This window comes from Channa argus, chromosome 6, assembly GCF_033026475.1.
Source record: "Channa argus isolate prfri chromosome 6, Channa argus male v1.0, whole genome shotgun sequence".
NCBI classification, from domain to species: Eukaryota; Metazoa; Chordata; class Actinopteri; order Anabantiformes; family Channidae; genus Channa; species Channa argus.
In genome coordinates this window covers 4,574,412-4,593,792 of record NC_090202.1, presented here as the reverse complement: position 1 = coordinate 4,593,792, position 19,381 = coordinate 4,574,412, and the positions used below count along the sequence as shown (strand labels likewise).

The 19,381-nt window shown below is 37.1% G+C and overlaps 2 protein-coding genes across 5 annotated transcripts in view; one reads left to right on the top strand and one right to left on the bottom strand.

Moving 5' to 3' along the window:
• Positions 1–155: 155 nt before the first annotated feature.
• On the bottom strand, positions 156–12,321 carry LOC137128741 (testis-expressed protein 12-like). 3 transcript variants are annotated; one of them, XM_067507217.1, is made up of 6 exons: positions 12,114–12,321; positions 11,091–11,210; positions 10,586–10,694; positions 10,226–10,277; positions 9,414–9,590; positions 156–224 (listed from the first exon to the last, which is right to left on the bottom strand). In XM_067507217.1, the coding sequence occupies exons 3-5, from the start codon at positions 10,692–10,694 to the stop codon at positions 9,446–9,448; spliced, it is 306 nt and encodes a 101-aa protein (XP_067363318.1). In that variant the 5' UTR covers positions 11,091–11,210; positions 12,114–12,321; the 3' UTR covers positions 156–224; positions 9,414–9,445. The 3 variants fall into 3 exon arrangements, with proteins under 3 accessions (XP_067363318.1, XP_067363319.1, XP_067363317.1); XM_067507218.1 differs by having other exon boundaries at positions 156–8,868; positions 12,104–12,307; XM_067507216.1 differs by having other exon boundaries at positions 12,104–12,307.
• Positions 12,322–17,489: 5,168 nt separating this feature from the next.
• Positions 17,490–19,381, top strand: part of sorl1 (sortilin-related receptor, L(DLR class) A repeats containing) — a 76,811-nt gene continuing 74,919 nt past the window's right edge. For both annotated transcript variants that reach the window (XM_067507237.1, XM_067507236.1), the window contains exon 1: positions 17,490–17,840. In XM_067507237.1, coding sequence (XP_067363338.1) covers positions 17,520–17,840 — 321 coding nt within the window. In that variant the 5' untranslated portion in view covers positions 17,490–17,519. The remainder of the gene's footprint in view (positions 17,841–19,381) is intronic.

The following is a 19,381-nucleotide window of genomic DNA, read 5'->3' as shown; positions in this document are numbered from 1 at the left end:
CTGCCTTTTCACCTACACAAACTTCCCGTAGAACCCGCCAAAGTAAAGTTGGTCTGCACGTTATTTCTATGGGTGTGTTTTTAAAACAGTTTAATCACAATCTAACATGTTTTAATTACTGAAAAAAAAATGTAAACCCTGTGTTTTTCAATTACCTGCTCTCCGATGCGCCTCGGAATGAGATCTGCACACATTAGCTGTAGGCTGGGGGTGGACGTTAGTGCCTAACATTGGGGAACAGTGACGTCAAGACGTTATATCACATGACAAACCAGCGAGTACGACGAGCGCTCTTATTACGGTATTTCTGCTATGCTTATACATTTAGGGTTAACCCAGAATCACATTTTCAAAACAGTTACCACGCAAGATGAAACTCAAGCTCACTTCACTGAATGACACATTTTGTTTGCAAAATGTTTTCACATTAACAAAAGATTAAAAACGTGCAACAAAAGCAAATTGATTCATCAAACAACAAAACTTTAAAACACTGTAAAGGTGTGACTTCATCAGTCATTACACATGGACAAAAAATACATTTATCAATTTTATTAGAGATTAAAAAGAGACTACACCTAAGCTTTTTTTTTTTTTTAAATCAGCTGTTCATTTAGACTGGACCAATTCAGACACTCTATGTAGCACAGCATGTGTACTGTTTTCTATGGTGGTCACAGCTGTGCATATTGAGAAAACACTTGCACATAGACAAAACACAGGCAAATAAAAAAAGTAACTTCTTCAATTTGACAGCATAGGCGCAGCATTGAGAAGCATACTGCAATAAGCCACAACACAGTCAAATTAAGAAATGTAGTAGACATCCCTTTTCCATGCTTGTATAATGGGCTTTCAGTTTCAGATATGCACATCCTCAATTTATTCAAAATGAATATTGTGGATTTCTGCAAAATAACTAGAAAGGCCACTATACTCATTAACCGCTGACCTCATAATGTTGCATTGCTGCTATACACTGTGGTGTGGATAGTAAACAACCACTATGACCCCACACAATATCTAAGCACACACTGCACTTTTGGTTTACAAGTAAACGTGTTGGAACTAGCAGAAACACTAAACCTGGCCTGTAGCTTTGCTACTCATTTTGTGTTTGCTTCTATTATTTTCTTTCTGTTGTTGTCATTGTTATAGTGTCTGTAAGTTTACTCTTGGAGAGCTATCAACAACCAGAGGAAATTCTGTGTGTGTGTGTGTGTTAGTACATTTGCCAAAGCTGATTATGGTCCTGATTCTAAAATAGCTCTATGCTGCACTGAAAAGCTTTCACATTTCCCTTCCTATACCCCTTTTTTAAATAAACTACAAGCTGCATAAATTGCCAAAAAAAAAAAAAAAACTGACAGAGGAGCAGGAAGGTAGAGCAGTAGTCCAGCAATGCCGCAGTTGTTGGTTTGATCCCCGACTCCTCCGGTCACATTGTCCTTGAGCAAGACACTTAACCCCAATCAGTGTAAAGAGCTTTGAGTGCCAATAGGTAGAAAAGCACTATATAAGTGCAGAACATTTGCCTAGTACAGGCCACCTTTATGAAAATGTGTGTGTGACTCTTCAATGGTTGAAGCAGTAAATTGTGTGGTAAAATGTGTAAAAATGTGTAGCTTTAGTTATTTTCTAAATCTGTGATTTGTTTTCATACGTCTTTTTTAATAACCAGGTAACACATCAAACAACATTACATGCAAACGTGTAGAAAATAATCAGGAAACTGTGTCTGTGGAGATCAGATTTTCCTCGATTTTATTAAAGTCATTCATGTTGGGTAATTACTCACTGAACTACAACATAGCATATTTGCATAAAGTTGAACTTTTTTCAGCTTTTCACGTCAGATCCCAGAAGTTCTTTTGTCTCTGTCATGCATAGTGCATACTGCATTTATTCCTTGTTTTAGATCTAAAATATTTTTTTTAATCAGTTAACAATAAGTCAAGGCAGGACTTTTATTTCAGTGAACATACATCACTATGGAAAATATAGGCAAACCACAGGTTATTAAATACTTTCTTATACTATATCCACTAAGACTTTATTTTCCCTTGATTCCAGCCACTAGAAAAAACATTATTACACAAATAAGCACATGGCACTTATTTCAAGTTAATACTAAAATATTAAAATAGTGAATATAGTGAATACTACAAAAGAATCAAAGTTCCCAGCGCTGAGATGGAAGTGAAAATGCAAGAGTCAGAAGTTGCTTTTGTAAAAAAATTCATTCCGGTTTCATTTTCCACAAAATGAAAAAATGTGCTCTTCTTCCATTAAGCCTGGTCTGCTTTTGTTCTGCTTAAAAATACATGTTTTTAACATAAAAACATCTTTTTGACTTGTGTATGACTACTGTAGTTGAAAATGTGTTTAAAAACTAAATGTTCATCTGTGCTAGTTGCTGCATCTGACAAAAACACAGGTTTTCATTTATATAGTGAAAATGAAACATGATTTCCTAAATAATATAATTTTTTTTATGAATTTGGTTGGATGGCTCTGACCATGTAGAGAAACTATCTGCCACCAGAGGGCCAAAACAAGCTGTTGGGAAAATGACAAAAATGTTTGGGAGACATAAAATTGCAAACACCTTCTAACTAATAGAAATATTACCCTTGAATACAAGTGTTTTGGATTTCATTTTCCCACACGTGTGGAATCATAGGTGCACAAACGCACCGAAACGCCTTCAGTTTAGAGTTCAGTTTAGTACAATCTACAAATTCAGGCAGGTGACCGCCAACCCTGAGCCCTTTTACATGTCGGAGGTATTTTGTTCAAGGCTATATTGGACTTTTTCTAAACGTCTGTAAGGTCTTGGGGTTACTAAACACAACGCCTTAATGTAACTAAAGTTTTTATTTGGCACTAAATAAATTCAATTGAATTAAAAATGTCACTCTTCTACAAATATGAAGAAAAACGGTATGGAGAGACATGTAGGGCTGACACTTTAAGATGTATAGAGTGACTATTCTCTGAAGAAGATGATGTAAGGCAGTGAGAAATGAATAAATGTGATGTGCACCTAGAGTACAATAAGGCTACTAAGGTTTAAACTATTAAAAAAGTGCATTTGTTCAATTATCAAAGTTTTGTTTTAGTGAGTGTAATCAAATCAACAAAGACTTAATGTACTGTACTTGTTTTTAGAGTTTTTTTTAAAGGTTTTAGAATATTTTTCATCCACCACCTCACATCTGACTCTGAAACTAGAGCTGTTTAATAAATTAACTGTGTTGGTTTTCTGATCTGCTAATTTACTCTTTAATTGTATTTGCATCAATCTAATCAGCCTTTTTTAGCAGCAGCATGCAGTAAATCAACTCTAAAAAAAAGATTGTATGCTACTGTATTTGTCCAGCAGCAGTCACAGTTCACCAGCAGCTTGTCAGTCTAGTTAAGCATTTAGCAACTACACCCTATCCTGCTAGGAAAAAAATAATGGAATAAAGATATAACTGGAATCTGTGAAATGCAGTACTAAAACACTCAGAACAGAGATCAGGTATGTCATGGTCCACATCTGAACAACTAGTGAATCTTTTGCACTAATGCTGGCACACGTAATGAATGTGGAGTGGGAGGAATCTGTCTTTGTCGGATGCCATTGTTGTAACTTTAATTTTCAGGTGGATGTGTCATGCAGGGCTGGATTGGCAGGGTTAAGAAGAAAGCAAGCAGAGGTCTGATGCACATATGTGGTGCGAGTTTTGAACCAATACTAAATTAGCTTTTTTGTGAAAAACAGAAGAAAGGACTTATTTTGTAACTAATATAAAAAGGTAATGCCTTTGCAAATATATAACGCTTTATTTTATTTCATTCAGAATGAAAGATTATAGTGAAACGTTATAATTATAATTGCTGAAGGAGTTTAAAACTGTGGTCAGTTTAATCAAAAACAAAAATACTTCCACAATGTTGTCTGTTGACCTCTCAAATTAATACACTCATTTCTTGATTGTGTCTCCTCTGAGATCTTCTGACACCTCTTTATGAGATGCTTCTTGACAATAGCAAGCAGAATGTTTTAGACTTCTTTAAAAAAAAAAAAAGTAGCTCTGACTCACATCCAAAATCTGATTTGACTTACTGATTAATTATTGTTTTGATTCCTGGTTTGTTAACTCATACTTTTTCCGATGTCATAAGTTGACACTGCTCATATATTTTTCCAGCTTTCACTGTCAGTGTTTAAAATATGTATTCAATGCAGAAACAAGTGTTTTGTATGTTGGCAGTTGCAACACATTGTGTTATGTCAGTCAAAAAACTAACCACACTCTAACCAAGACATGTAAAAGCAGATAAATGTTAGTGTTTTTAGGGTTAAGTGCTCTTTTAGAATTTATGTGCTTGATTTGCTTTTGTGCTGATTTTGTTTCATGATCACTTTCTGGTATAAAATGTCAGTATTTAGTAGCAGTACAGAATTTATGTTTATGTTTTATATGTTATAATAAATGTCTTATGTAAAATTCAGCTCTGTGATGTTCAACTCTTCTTGTGTGACCACGGCAATCACAACAAGTCAAATACCGACTGAGTAATTTTAGTGCTTTTTAGGGTCCCTGAATGAAATACAAAATGACAAGAGAGCAAAGAAAACTCAGAGCAAGATGATCTTCAAAGTCTTATTATGGTCCTAGACATTAAGTATTATTTGAGTAGTATTAGAGACTAACTAACTAACAAAACATTTTTCTAGGCAAATCTTTCTAAACTGTTCCTTAATGAGCAGCTTATCCATCCACCATGTACTTAAATGAATGAATCAATGAGTCAATCAATAATCCAATCAATGAATTACTAAATAAACCAATTAATCAATCAAACTGTTTATATAAGACCTTTTTATGTAGATTGATGCAATTTAAGGTGCTGTATAGATTATTGAAAAAAATGAACAAGCTTACCAAGCAATAAAACAGAAACTTCACTTCACCAGTGGGTGGTGAAGTTGTACTGGTCCTAATGTTTTGGCCACTCTACTTAAAATTAATCAGGAGGCCAAAAATTCTAACCAGGTATTATTATAATGCCCTCCAGTATGGCTCCACTACCCACTATGACGATAATAAACACACAGTAGAATTATTATATTTCTGACAGTTTCAACTTGAAAACGTTAGAAATGATAACTTTGTAAACATAAAGGTGTGTGTGTGTGTGTGTATATATACACACACGTTGTTTTTCTGCCCTTAATCTCCACATTTTTTTGTTAAAGTGAAATCTAAAAGCTGTCACATCAAAAGTTTTTTCTGCACTTTGGAACATCTAAGACTTGTGCCAAGGGATCTGAGAGCACAGACTGTTTCATGTCAGACAGGTACTGTAAGCTGGTGCCAGATAAAGAACCTTCATCTCACCTGATGAAGGTGTTAGAAGTGTTTTAAAAACAAGTAAAAGAATTTTAAAATTATCAAGGAAGCTGAAAGGCAACAAGTGTAAGGACACAGGTGTAACGCACTTGTCAGGACTTGGGCTGGAGAGTTCTAAATCAACTGTAGATGGTTTATGAGGTATTTGGGTCAACTAGAGAGGGGAGCAGTCTGATGCATAAAAAAGTGTGCATTGGTTTCTCTGTGTTGCTTAGCAATATGTGTGAGGGGATAAAAAGCAGATTTCTTGACAGATCCCAAATGAGCCTTAAAATTCAATTCGGAGTCAGAGATCATTATATGTCTTTCATTGATTATACACTGAAATGATTTAAACAGATTTTAAAACAGCTATTGAACAGGGCAGATCATCTGTGACCCTACTATTGATTCCTTACAACACTGACAGGTCTACTTCACTTTCTTGGAGATGTCATTTTTGAATGGGTAACTGCTGGAACACATGTAGACATCCCTTCTAAAGTTTCCAGCTCCTCCCTGACATTCCAAGCATTGTTCGAACAGACCTTTGGCAGGCAATACATCCTCTAAAATCTTTATTTTGGAAAAATAATTCAGGGACTTTCTAAGCTTTAATGTGGTTTCTTCATATCAACTAAGTTGTTCTAAAAGCCTCAAATCATAGTCTAATAGCTGCCGTTCTATATACATTACACTCATAATAAAAATCCCTCATTGTTCTATATATCACTACTAATGTTCCTCTTTCTCCTCCCCAGTCAGGATTCCAGATTCAAGCAGGCACATTGTAACATTAATGACTTTCTCACCCTTTAGAACCCAAAAATGGTCTCCAAACTCCAAATAGGTTTCTCCCTGCACTCAAACAGATTTGCAGCTGTATCAATTCGGCATCTGATCAAATCAAGTAAATATAATTTATTTGTAACATGTTACAGTAATAAAATTGCACCCAATGTTTTTTTTTCAATTAATTTATAATATAATATATATAATACTATATATATTTTCTTGCCCAGAGACACTTTGGCATATAGCAGGGACTGGAGATTGAACCAATGACCCTGTGGTCCACAGACAACTGCCTTTACCAACTGAGCTACAGCCGCCCCATATAATAATACAATAATATAACATAAAATAATAACATAACCTAACAATTAATTTTCTAAAATTAAAACATTTAATTACTCAGTCATTTTTATTTATATATAATTCAGTATGCACTCCAGGGCATTATTCCTCCCCCAAAAATAGGCCAGTCTTAACTGCTGATCTTTGTTTTAGCGAATAACATGGAGTCTAATAAGAAGAGCTTGTTCCATTCAAGTTACATTTCCTTAGTAAACAGTTCAGTTACCTTTAGTTTAAATGCTGTAACAGAACCTCTTTCGTTCCTCTGCCTCATTTCCGGTTTCATAGTTCATTCTGGCAGCTTTACCACTCATCAACAGTCCTGATTGTTTTCACCTGTTCACCATCCTATTTAAAGCCAGCTCTCACCACAGTTCTGCTAATTTGTCTGTATGCATGTCTACAGTGAGTCTTCTATCTGTTTTCTGCTTCGAGCCTTGGACCTTGGTAATCTGTTTGCCTATTACTCCTTATCTGCCTCTGTCTGTTAATCTTCCTGAAAGTCTGTCTGCTAGATCTGTTGCCTGATAACCTGTCTACCTTTCTGTGATGCACTACCACCAGGCTCAACTTGGTTTCCGGTACTGCGCACTCCGTGTCGTACGTCCCGCACGACTAGTTGATTGCTGGATTGCTAAAACTGGATCTCAGCAGCTTTGACATGTCATTGGACATGGCTAAGGAAAGTGATTTTGCTCTTGTATTGTGCATATTGGAACTTGGATTTTGGATATTGGACTTTGGTACTGTGAAAATTAGTTTGCTAAATCCCTCTTATTTATCTGTGTTTCCCTGTAACATTAAACAATCTCACATGTACCCTGAGCTCTCTTACACGACCCTCACAGAAATCCCCTGCAAATAAGGTCAGGTTCCAAGTTTTGGGAAAAACTATATTAATATTACCTTTATATTTGGCTTGAAATTTTACCCAACTCTAATTCATGGAGTCACAATTTCTTCCTGTAGCTTATGCAAATACAAATAAGTCAAAGAGCAGTTGGTTATATCAGCAGTGCAATTGGAGGATACTGTGGGATTGGAGGCACTGCATCAAAGCTAAAGGTTAATGTGCGAACTGAAAATCTTTTTTTTTTTCCTCTTGCACTTAATTTTAAAAGGCAGGTGAAAAAAAATTGTTTCAGATGCCAAAAACGACTTGGGCAGGGCCGTGCTGCCTGTTAACAATACTTTTCATGGGACATGCAATGCCAGAGCATTTGAGCAGAAAACAAATAATTCTCTTATCTGGCTGTAGCAAGTCTGTATCCTTCCTGTAGATCTTTATACTAACTCTGGCTGCAATAAATCATCTTGCAACTGAAAATGTTACGGTTCAGTTCAAGTTTTGCAAATACATCAGGTCCAGGATACTTTATTTGTACCTGTAGGTAGATTTGCTCAGTGGAGGATGAAGTACACAAAGTGTACTTGAGTAAATGTTAAATTAATAATAAAGTAATGGAAAAGTGTGCACCCACTGACATTTCGACTTAAGTAAAAATAAGTACGATTGATATTTTCTTGCCCAGGGACACCCTGACATGTGGTCGGGAAGAGCGGGGCACAAACCTCCTACCCTATGGTCGTCAGGCAGCCACTCTCCCAACTGAGCCATTCCCGACCCTTTGGAACCAAAGCAACTACAGCAATTAAAATGTATAATAAATAATAATCAATGGAACAATTAAAGTGCTCTAGTGCTTTTTCAAAATCAAACATTTACGCTACATAGATTAAGAGTGCTATTGCATATGAGGATAAACAACAAGAAATTTAAGAAATACCAATTTAAGTAAGTATGTAGAACTCAATTAAAAATGTAGCTAAGTAACTGCTTGTTCATTACTGTAACAGCAGCAGGAACAAAGCTGTTCTTAAAACATCTAGTTTTACTCCTTGGAACTAAAATCTGATAAATATATTTGTAATATTTGCTAAAAAAAACCCCCACTTTCCATCATAGTGATTCTAAATATTCAATGTTAATAAAATACTTGGTAATGTCAATTTAAGATTTTAGCAGCTAAACATATGGTGCACTTGCTCCCTCTGCTGACCAGACATCTCCACAACACAGTAAATGTCATAATATTGCAGACTAAATCAATTGGTAAGGCAGTCACTCAGGGACAACAGGGTTAGTGGTTTGATCCCTGGTCCCGGCTATTTGTCAAAGTGTCTCTGGGCAAAACACTGAACCCCCAACAGCCCATTCCTATCCTCTGGTGTGCAGTGCTGGTCCAAGCCCAGTAGAAATTGGAGATGGCTGCGTCGGGAAGGGCATCCGGCGTAAAAAAAAAATGGCGCCAAATCCACATGGGGACAATGATCTGCTGTGGCGACCCTGAACTCACGGGATAAGCCGAAAGGACAAAAAAATAAAAATAAAATAAAAAAAGTCATTTAAAGGAAAATGGAAGTGCAACTTTTGCAAAAACATTTCTTTTTCAATGTTTTCTTTCATAGTTGGTGTTTCTCCATTTGTATTTTCTATGGTGTGTGCTTTGGGGTGTTTGAATTGGCTTTAATCGCTTAATAAGCTTACTATCAATGACAAGATAAAAATTGTCTTTACTTTTATTCTTTAATACTCTTCATACAACAGTAAACTCATTAATATTTTTTGTTCTTGAACTAAAGAAGTTTTGCCATTAATATTTAGATTATATCACAAAATGTAAGCCTGATACAAAGAATGAATAATAACACTGAAGTTTTTATTGATGTGAAATGGATAACAATTCCAATTCAAAATTAGTTTTTACTAAATGTCATAACAAAAAAAAAATTACTGTAAATGTGTATTAGTTATATAAGTCACGTGTACAGTTTAGAAACAAAGCTTTTTCACTAAAAGAAGCTACTAGTCAGTAAAAGAAACAGCTCTACCTCATGCTTCATATGTAGGGAATAGTCAATGTTTAACCCTGCAGCTTATCAGAAATCAGAGTCAATGTCTGCCTCAGATGTTTTTTTTTCTCTCTTAAGTAGTCCTCAAAGTTTCGAGCTTCTATCAAAATATTCTCCAACTCTTTCATCTGAGAGGTGTCTACTGCAGCTCTCTCCCTGAACAAAACACAAATGCAGACATTAAATTAGTGCAACTATGAAATGTGTACGTGTTTTGTAGTTGCCCTACTTTAATGTTATTTTTTTTTAACTGTTATGTACATAGTTGCAGATGTACACAACAGTTGAAAACCTAGTGTGTTATTGCTTCCTCAATACAAATGCGGTGGTCAACACTATCAAAAGTAGCACTCTTAAAAAAATACTATCTTAGATTAATAAAGGCCGACAACATGGTGCTGCAAAGATGATTGCTGTTAATGATCTGTTTGGGTTTAGCAGAAGAGTGAAATATTCTTGTAGCAGCAAAATCAATGTCAGAAGATAAACTTTATGCAGAATGACATAATTATATGTACAACATTTTCTCACCTGTAAACATTTTGAATACTTTTTTAGTGTTGACCTCAAAGTGCAGGCATTTCAGATATTGGCCATTAGTTTAAGCAAAGCATAACTTTATGGTGGTAGATCAAAAGTGAGCAGAGCATTAGAATTCAGTTTCTTTTCTCCAGTGTAACAATTTATGTGAACAATTTATGCAACAATTTATCTATTTATAATAGATAATCAAGAATAGATCAAGCAAGTATACATCTATATAACTGAAATGTACTAGTTAAATGACCTACCTTAACACTTCAGCAAATTTTGAAAACAGCATATTGACCTCCCCATTTGCACCTGTAGCAGAACCAGCTAATTTCACTCAATAGTCTAACATGTTATCATAAAGTTACTTGTTTGACCAGCAGACTATGTGACTGTGACGAGTTAGTGCAGTGAATTTGCAATAAGAGTTACACAATTCATCTGAAAAAATTTTGTTTACAGGTACATTGACAAATGCTGTTTCCATTGCACACCTCTCACATGCACAATTATTGGATACTTCATTCTAACTTCCTGTTCTGTTGCTAGATGCATGGATGCAGATTGTTTGTTGCTTCTTTCCTGTTTGATTTAAAACCACCTATATGCACTGCACATACCTGCAGCTATAGCCTCCAATACATCTGGTGACTCCAAAGTGGATGGCTTAGAGGGAGGCATTTTCTTTTTTGGTGGAGATTTTTCATGATTAGCAGGTAGATGATCCATCTGTTACATTGGTGAAATGACTGGTTGCACTAAAACATTATTTATACATTGAAAATTCTTAAATTTGAATAATAGAACACAGTTTTTAACCATCTTTTGTTTTGTATTTTCTCTTATTTTTATCATAGTAAAAAGAGAACTAAGAAATAAAAAAAAAACTCTGGAATTACACCACATTCAGTAAGTAATTACTGAAATTCTGTATTTTTGAAAGGTCATTTAAGGTATTTTTGAAGGGGATTTCACAATAAACTGCAGTGATCTACTTGTATGCCGTCTTGCAAAGACGCAACGTCTGGAATGCATGGGAACATAAATTATTTATATCCACTATCCTTTTTAGTACATGCTTAACCTTTCCTCCTGAATAATGAAAGTCTAAGAATGTCTTCTTACCTTTTGAGATGTTGTGTATATACAGACCCTTTGTTGTTGTTGTGCACTGCCCTCTTGTTAAATGCTGGTGAAATCAGTCTCTTCTGTCGGTGTTGCTTCTTTTATTGTGATGTGATGTTGCTGCAAACAAAAGAATATATGCTAATAACCTGACTTTAGTTTATTTATTGGAAATGCCGGTTAGTCCTTTTTGGTACTATACAGCATGTTTCAAATGAATATCTATAAAACTGGTTACTGTTAAAGTGGACCCTAGTCAATACACTGTTGTTTATGCTGCTTTTGTATCAGTCTTTTACGGATCTAATATGCTACATTGTTACCTACCTATATTATTATTAGCCGTTCCTTGGACAATTACAATAGACTGAGTTTGAGCAACACTGTCATCTGTCTAATAAAGATTTGCCATTGATATATTAACTAATATGATGCTTGTTGCTGTTTAATATATATTCATCTTAGTATTCCTGTCATTTTAATTTTAATTTTATTTTATTCTGCATAGTCTACCTAAAATGCTGGAATCCTACTGCTTGTTACAGACCTATCAGCTGTAACCTGATGGCAACATAAAGGACATTTATTTACAGACCTTTGATATCTGACTTAGTATTAAAAACTTATGCTATGATGAAAGGGACATAATCCCCCCCCCCCCCCAATCTGCATAAGGAGAGAGTAGAAACACTTTGTTGAAGGGCATTTGTGTTGTTAACGAAAAGCTGCAAGTAGGTTAGATTCACTGAGTAAGATATCATGCTAACTTAGGTTTAGTTAAAATGATATCGGAGGATTATGAAATAATGTTTCTTTCTGAAATAACATTAAGCCTTTGGAGTCTTCTTGTTTAATATCCTACGACTGCCACTGGGGTAGCTAGCAAACATAAGGCTACAGCTAACAGAAACTAAGAACATTTAAATTTGCTAGTAACCTAAGTATCTAAGCTAGTAGCTACTTGCTACTAGCAACTAGCAAATAGATTTAAAAACTAGAGAATGTTAACTTACTGCTGCTTACGAGATATACAGGGTCCGTATGGAATTGTTAAATATTAAATTATCCAACCGATGACAACCTGAGGGTTAAGTAACTTGCTAAAATCACTATAGTTTTATTTAAAGTGAAGTTTAAAAATTTGGCTCGTGGGGTTTTAAATCTTTTACATGCTGCGTTAAGGCTCCCCGTAATTTCAGACAGCACCGATGCTGCGTTTGAGGTTCCTCGTAATTTCAGGCAGCACCGATCTGCAGGAGTAAAAAACACTCTCCACTCTCCAATAGCCTTCCAAACCAAAAATGTTTGAAACACCTTAGAACGACCAACAGATGACAGGCATGCAGTAGGTGTCATGCATACAAGCTAGACATATAGAGTATTGAAAACAGTATGGACGCTCAGCAGGACAAAGTTATGTATGGAATAGCTTTAGATATTCATTAAAGGTCATACAACCCCACGGGCTTGACTTTTAAAGCCTTAAAATCACTTTTAATAAGAGAGGTGTGTGCTAAATTACTAAATACTTAAAAAAATTTTAAAAATATTTACAATAATTTACCATTGTTAAAGGTACCAGGTGCTTAATTTTATAATTATATAAGCTCTGACTTTGTTAGCTCCCTAGGTTGCCTTGTGTAGAGACCCCATCACCATGCATGTCATTCAGAGTGATTCATCTTTACTGAATCAAGTTTCATATGAGGTTCAGGCAGCAGCTATTTTGCAATTATCAGCTGGAAACGTGTTTTACTTTGTTTACACTGTTAATTCAATACAGATTTGGGTCACAGAAGGACATGTAATGCATTTCCATTGGTTATGAATTGATTAACACAAAAAAGTCACTGTGGATCAGGGCTGTAATAGCAAAGTTACAGTAATAGTATAAATTGCATTTAAAAATATAGCCAGTGATGCATGAAGTCTATTTGAGTCATTGCGTATTTCACATTTCTCAATATATAATATAAATATCTGGAGATTTTAACAATTATATTAATCCTTAGATGTTGCTTGATGCTATGTTTTTTTCCTGCTATAAAATAATATTCCTGCTTTATTCGGCATTTCTGTCGGCAATCTTGGATTTGGGTTTAGAAAAAGCACTTATCACGATTGGCCAATAGATGGCAGTGTATGGGATCACGCACTAGGATCCAATATGTTGGCTGATATGCAAATACATTATGTTTATTTTTAATTCATGTATTTTTAATTTCCTCTGTACATTACTTTGATACTGGATTAATGTCTCCCAAAATATAATATTGTTTTTTGTATTGAGATGTGATTTTGTCTCTGGGTATGTCTACATGAACAAAGCATGTAATTAAGTCTCATGGACGTTGAACTTTTTGCTTATCAGATTATTATTAATAAAGATTTTTGAAAAAGGTGGGAGGCAGCCTTGGAAAAAAATCCAAAACCCATTCATATACAAGAGGACAGCTATGAGAACAGTTTTTGAATAGCTGTCCTCTGTAGTGACCACTATGTATAAAATGGTTAAAAGGCCTCTATCCAAGAGGTTTGAATGAGGATTTTTATATTAGAGTTTTTAGAATTTTTCAGGAAAAAGTTTGATCTATATTAATACAATTTTTGTTTTTTGTAATTTAAAAACTTTCAAATACATATGTTTTTTTAATAGATCCTTTGTTTTTAACTGTACAGTTTCACCTAATATGTAAACAATTTTTTGTTGATATATTTTAGGTTTTAACACACTTTTATCTTGACATTTCACAATCATTCAAGCAATATCTTTTGGGGGTTGTCCACTGATGTGTCTAGCCCCTTTTGGATAATTACTCTGTACTCTGCATGTTGATTTGGCACAGATTTTACACCTGATGACTCAACCCTCCCCAATTTCTACCGGGCTTGGACCGGCACTGCACAGCTAGGGATGGGAATGGGCTGTAGGGGTTCACTATCTTGCCCAGAGAAACTTTGACATATAGCCGGGACCGGGGATTGAACCACTGACCCTGTGGTCTGTGGACCAGTATAAAGAAAGTCTTCTGGACCTAAGCCTGTGGTCTGTGGACCAGTGTAAAGAAAGTCTTCTGGACCTAAGCGGAGTCTTTAAAGTGCTAAGGAACCACTCTGTCGGATCCTCTGTAACCTCCAGTCGACTTTTTTGGTTGGAAAGAGTTAGCAGCACCTCAGAGTCCTTTCTTCACTGCACTAACTCTTCAGTTTCAGATCATCATGAAGCAGCTGGTGGAGGCAGCCATACCACCTATGATGTCCTTCGGGTGCAGCTTATTGACTTTGGTTGTGACTGAATGTTGAGCAACAGACCGTTCCACCTCTTATCTGGTATGATGTCTGTCCCTGAGGTCCCTCCTTCATTTGTTGTTCTCTCCAGTGATGGCTTTTGCTCTGATCTTGGCTACTTCTCATTTTATGTCCCTTGTCTTTTTCTGCCTCCATCCCATCTATTTTATTACAGGAACGTATGCTTCTTTTTTTCAAGGTTTTTTTCATGTTTGGTATGAAAGGTACAAGGCCAGTCCCATCACTGTCTGGCCTCCGGGGGCACTGTTAATTAAAATGACGGTTAGATATACACAGTTCACATCTGAGTTTCTCTGCAGATGAGTTAAATTCATCAAGGAACTGTCCCAAGGTAACTAAAAGCTGATGTCAATTCATTAGCTGCATATTGGGAGTAAAAATCTGCTGAGTTTTCCCTGCAGTGTTCCAAAAGATCAGTGGAGCTTCCAGACTAATATATTCCCCTATCTGTCCTCTCTCTACTTAGAGTGCCTGCATTTGTTGAAGAGGTGTTTAGTTTTTTTATCCCAAGAACCTACCTAATCTAGAAATTTGTTGGACAAATAACAAAATCGAAGGTATGACACTAATGTTACAACAACAGGCCATATACATCTAACAAAGATAAGCAGAAAAACCCCGACTCCTCCAGTCACATGTCAAAGTGTTCTTGAGCAAGACCCTGAACCCTAACTTAGTTGGTCCCAGTGAGTGTAGGCCAGCTGCATAGCATTTCCCCCATCAGTGTGTGTGTGAGATTGTGAGTGTAAATGGGTGAATGAAAAGCAGTGTAAAGCACTTTGAGTACAAATACATTGAAAAGTGCTATATAAGTGCAGCCAATTTACCATATACATATAATATGTTAGTATTGATTCTATGTACAGTTTTAAACAGTCAGCGACCGGGGAGGGAGGCTGTAGCTCAGCTGGTAAAGGCAGTCGTCCACAGACCACAGGGTCAGTGGCTCAACCCCCGACCCTGGCTGTGCAGTACCTGTCCAAGCCCAGTAGAAACTGGGGAGGGTTGTGTCAGGAAGGGCACCCGGCGTAATAACTGTGCCAAATCAACATGCGGACAATGATCCGCTGTGGCGACCCTGAACTCATGGGATAAGCTGAAAGGACAAAAAAATAAAATAAATAAATAATAGTAATACAGTCAGCCACCAATTGTGCAAGTTCTCCCTCTTAAAATGATGACAGAGGTCTGTAATTTTCATCATAGGTACACTTCAACTGTGAGAGACAGAATGTGGAAAAAAAATCCAGGAAATCCGATTTTTAAAGAATTTATTTATAAATTCCTGCGTAAAATAAGTATTTGGTCACCTACAAACAAGCAAGATTTCTGGCTCTCGCAAACCTGTAACTTCTTCTTTAAGTTTCTCTTCTGTCCTCCTCTTGTTACCTGTATTAATGGCACCTGTTTGAACTTGTTATCTGTATAAAAGACAACTGACCACAGCCTCAAATTATCAGACTCAAAACTCCACCATGGCCAAGACCAAAAAGCTGTCGAAGGACACCAGGAGCAAAATTGCAGACATCAGCAAGAGCATTGAAGATGAGACGTGGCTGGGTCTTCCAGCATGACAATGATCCCAAACACACCGACCGGGCAATGAAGGAGTGGCTCCGTAAGAAGCATGTCAAGGTCCTGGACTGGCCTAGCCAGTCTCCAGACCTCAACCCTATAGGAAATCTGTGGAGGGAGTTGAAAGCCTGTGTTGCCCAGCGACAGCCCCAAAACATCACTGCTCTAGAGATCTGCATGGAAGAATGGGCCAAAATACAAGCTACAGTGTGTGCAAACCTGGTGAAGACCTACAGGAAACGTTAGACCTCTGTCATTGTCAACAAAGGTTATATTACAAAGTATTGTGTTGAACTTTTGTTATTGACCAAATACTTATTTTATGCCACATTCTGTCTCTCACAGTTAAAGTGTACCTATGATGAAAATTACAGACCTCTGTCATCATTTTAAGCGGGAGAACTTGCACAATCGGTGGCTGACTAAATACCTTTTTGCCCTACTGTAAATGAGGTCACAGGTCACCCAATGGTAAATCTTCCACTGACACTCATCTCCCTCAGAGATGAGCCCAGTGAGGGTGAATCTGTCCCCTGTAAAGTCTAGGACCCTGACAGACTAGTGGCTTGAGTTGTAGCTGTTCTACAGGGAGAAGAGTAAGGGAGGAATAACGCAGCTTTGTGGGGTGGTGCTGATGGTTAGAGGGTCAGAGGCATGTTTTCCAAATTCATGTGCTGTTTTCAGTCAGCGAGGAAGTCTGTGGAGAAGCTTGTCCTGTAGTAGGGCTAAGATTTGTTTTTTATTTTTGGTTTATCCGGTGAGTTCTGGGTCACCACAGTAACAGTGAATCATTTGTCCGCATGTTGATTTGGTTTTTATGCCAGATGCCCTTCCTGATGCAACCCTCCCTAACTAAGATGAAGAGCTAAAATCGACAAATACTTTATCATCCTAGTGTAGCTTCCTGGAGGGTCCAGATGATGTAGTGTGAAGTGGTGGGCCAGGTTAAAAGCATCATTATTTGCTCTATAGCTGAATATAACCATATGTCTCAATTACTGCAGTTAGTTAGTGTATTCAGATACACTTTATTTAATCAGGAAATTCAGATTTCCCAGTTTTCCAGACAAAATTAAAAATAATACAACCAATAAACAGAATTGAACATAACAACAATACACTTTATCCACTTAAAACAACAGCCTCTATCCTAGACCCCCCAAACTGAATCGTGAAGAGCTCCCTAAACAACTCACAGGGCGGTTTAATGATATAGGCAGCTATGATGTATGCATAATTTAGTAAATTCAGATTGTGATTATTATGCCACAACAAATATGCCCTCAAGATATCATTAGGCCATTGCGGCAACAAATAATGTGAGTGAGTAAAAGTAAGCATTTAAGGCAATATGCTTTACTTCAATATGCTTAAGTACTTTGACGTGGTAGGTATAAAATTTGCTAGATTAGCCAAAAACAGAAGCTATTATTTTAATATGGTCCAAAAAAAAAAAAAAAAAAAAAAAAAGGTCTAAAAATGCCACAAATATTTTTTACCAGCAGAAGGAGCTCTACCTCACACAGAAGCAGAAGGTACACAAACATGGCGATACCGCGGACGGCTAGGATGCTGTCCGCTCTTCGGTCTTCGTTATGTTTATTAGCCCTCGGAGTTGCTGGAATTAATTCGTCGACCCTCCGCGCTCACCCTGAGCAGCGCCACAAACTGAGTCAGAACAGAGGATTTTTCATCGTAGACGCGAACGAGGATTTACGAGACGTACATGGAGCAGTCGCCGCGGCTCCGCGGCTCCCTCTGGGGGCTCGTAGAACTGCTCAAGCCGACTCGGATTCCGACGTCTACCCGCGTTATCGAAGCCGCCGGAGCACGGGGGAAGCAGCCGTGCCAAAGGTGTACGGACAGGTAATGTAGTGCATCCCGGTGATACTGCCTGCTTACATGGGGACGCTGTGCATCACCTTAGGTTCCCATTCCCAAGGATGTCTTTAGGAAATTACGCAAGCCCCGCTGTTTTTAGCTGCCTTTCTTGCAGCTGCACCTTATGCTGAGGTACCCGATTGTGTTCATTGTGTCGAGAGAACAGGGCACAGAGGTGCCTCGATTAAACTCAAAGCAACACACTTTGCTGTAGTTCACATATGCTTCAATGACTTCGCTGCTTTCGCTTCTAGTCGGTTAAAAACAGTCTGTCTGGCACTTTTTTAAACTAAGTAGAAATTGCTAGCATTAGTCATTAGTATTTGTGCATGCCAAAGCGTGTAAAACTGCAAAACTACTTTAAAAAAAAACATTGTAACTATCCAAATTAATATATATATATATAAAAAAACTATAATTCCACATGCAGAGCCAAAAAACCAGGGTTTTGAGCACATCATACCCAGTCATAATAATATACACATTAAAAAAACATGATCATGCAAATCTGAAAAATGCCTTCAGTGTTTAAATTTTGAAATATGCCAAAGCAACAATAGAACAGGTTGAAATGACCTTTGTGCAAAAGACGGCATAAAATCACAGACAGTGTGGATGTGAGCAGAGGGTCTCATCTCATGTGTCATAAGCCTGCTGTCTCATGCTGGCTGCTACTTCCTTGTCTGGTGACACCCACAGTCCGAACACAGCAAACAGGACAAATGGTCTCCAGAGTGTCAGATCAGGATCAGGTTTCACCATTTGTTAAAGATGCGACAGGTCGTTTGGTGTGGGGTAGGGTGGTTGGGGCGTGGGCATTGTTAAATGCTTCGCAAGTTTTTGTTCTACTGCTGTTGTTCCCTTGGACCTGTAGTTTGTGACTGGAGTATTTAGGAAGCTCTCAAAGGGGTGTTGGAATTCTAGATAATGGCTCAGACTGAGCAGGTTACTCTTTCCATGCATAATCATACATCTGTTGTTGTCATGTATTGGTAACTGACATGGTATGAGGCTTGATTGTGACTCAGGATATTAGGAGCTAGGTTAAAATGAACCTATGTTTAACTCTGGGTGCTTTTTGGCACTTTGTGTTGTATTTACAAGGTGATTTCCACATCCTTCCTCTATGGTTGAATTTGTTTTCTACAGTGTTAGTTCACAAATCATATTTGCAGCTTTAAAGGGCTCTTATGCTGAATCAGAGGAGTCCAAAATAGCCATCACCAAGGCAACCAATAGATGTATTCATTACCTGCCTCTTGTTATCACTACCAGCGGCCATTCCTTTATTTTTTTATGATCAAAATTCTACTTCTTCCCAGCCCCCTTCCCTCACTAAACACACAAAAAGGACTGGATATTGGCATTTCTGAATCTCCTGATTCTGTTGATTTTAATTTGATTTAGCTTGATTCAATTTGTAATAATTTGTTTTCACGAGATGTACTCCAATAGTGCACAAAGCTCTTCTCAGAAGATTCAAGATTGAAACAATTTTATTATGCCAAAAGGAAAATTACTTTGCC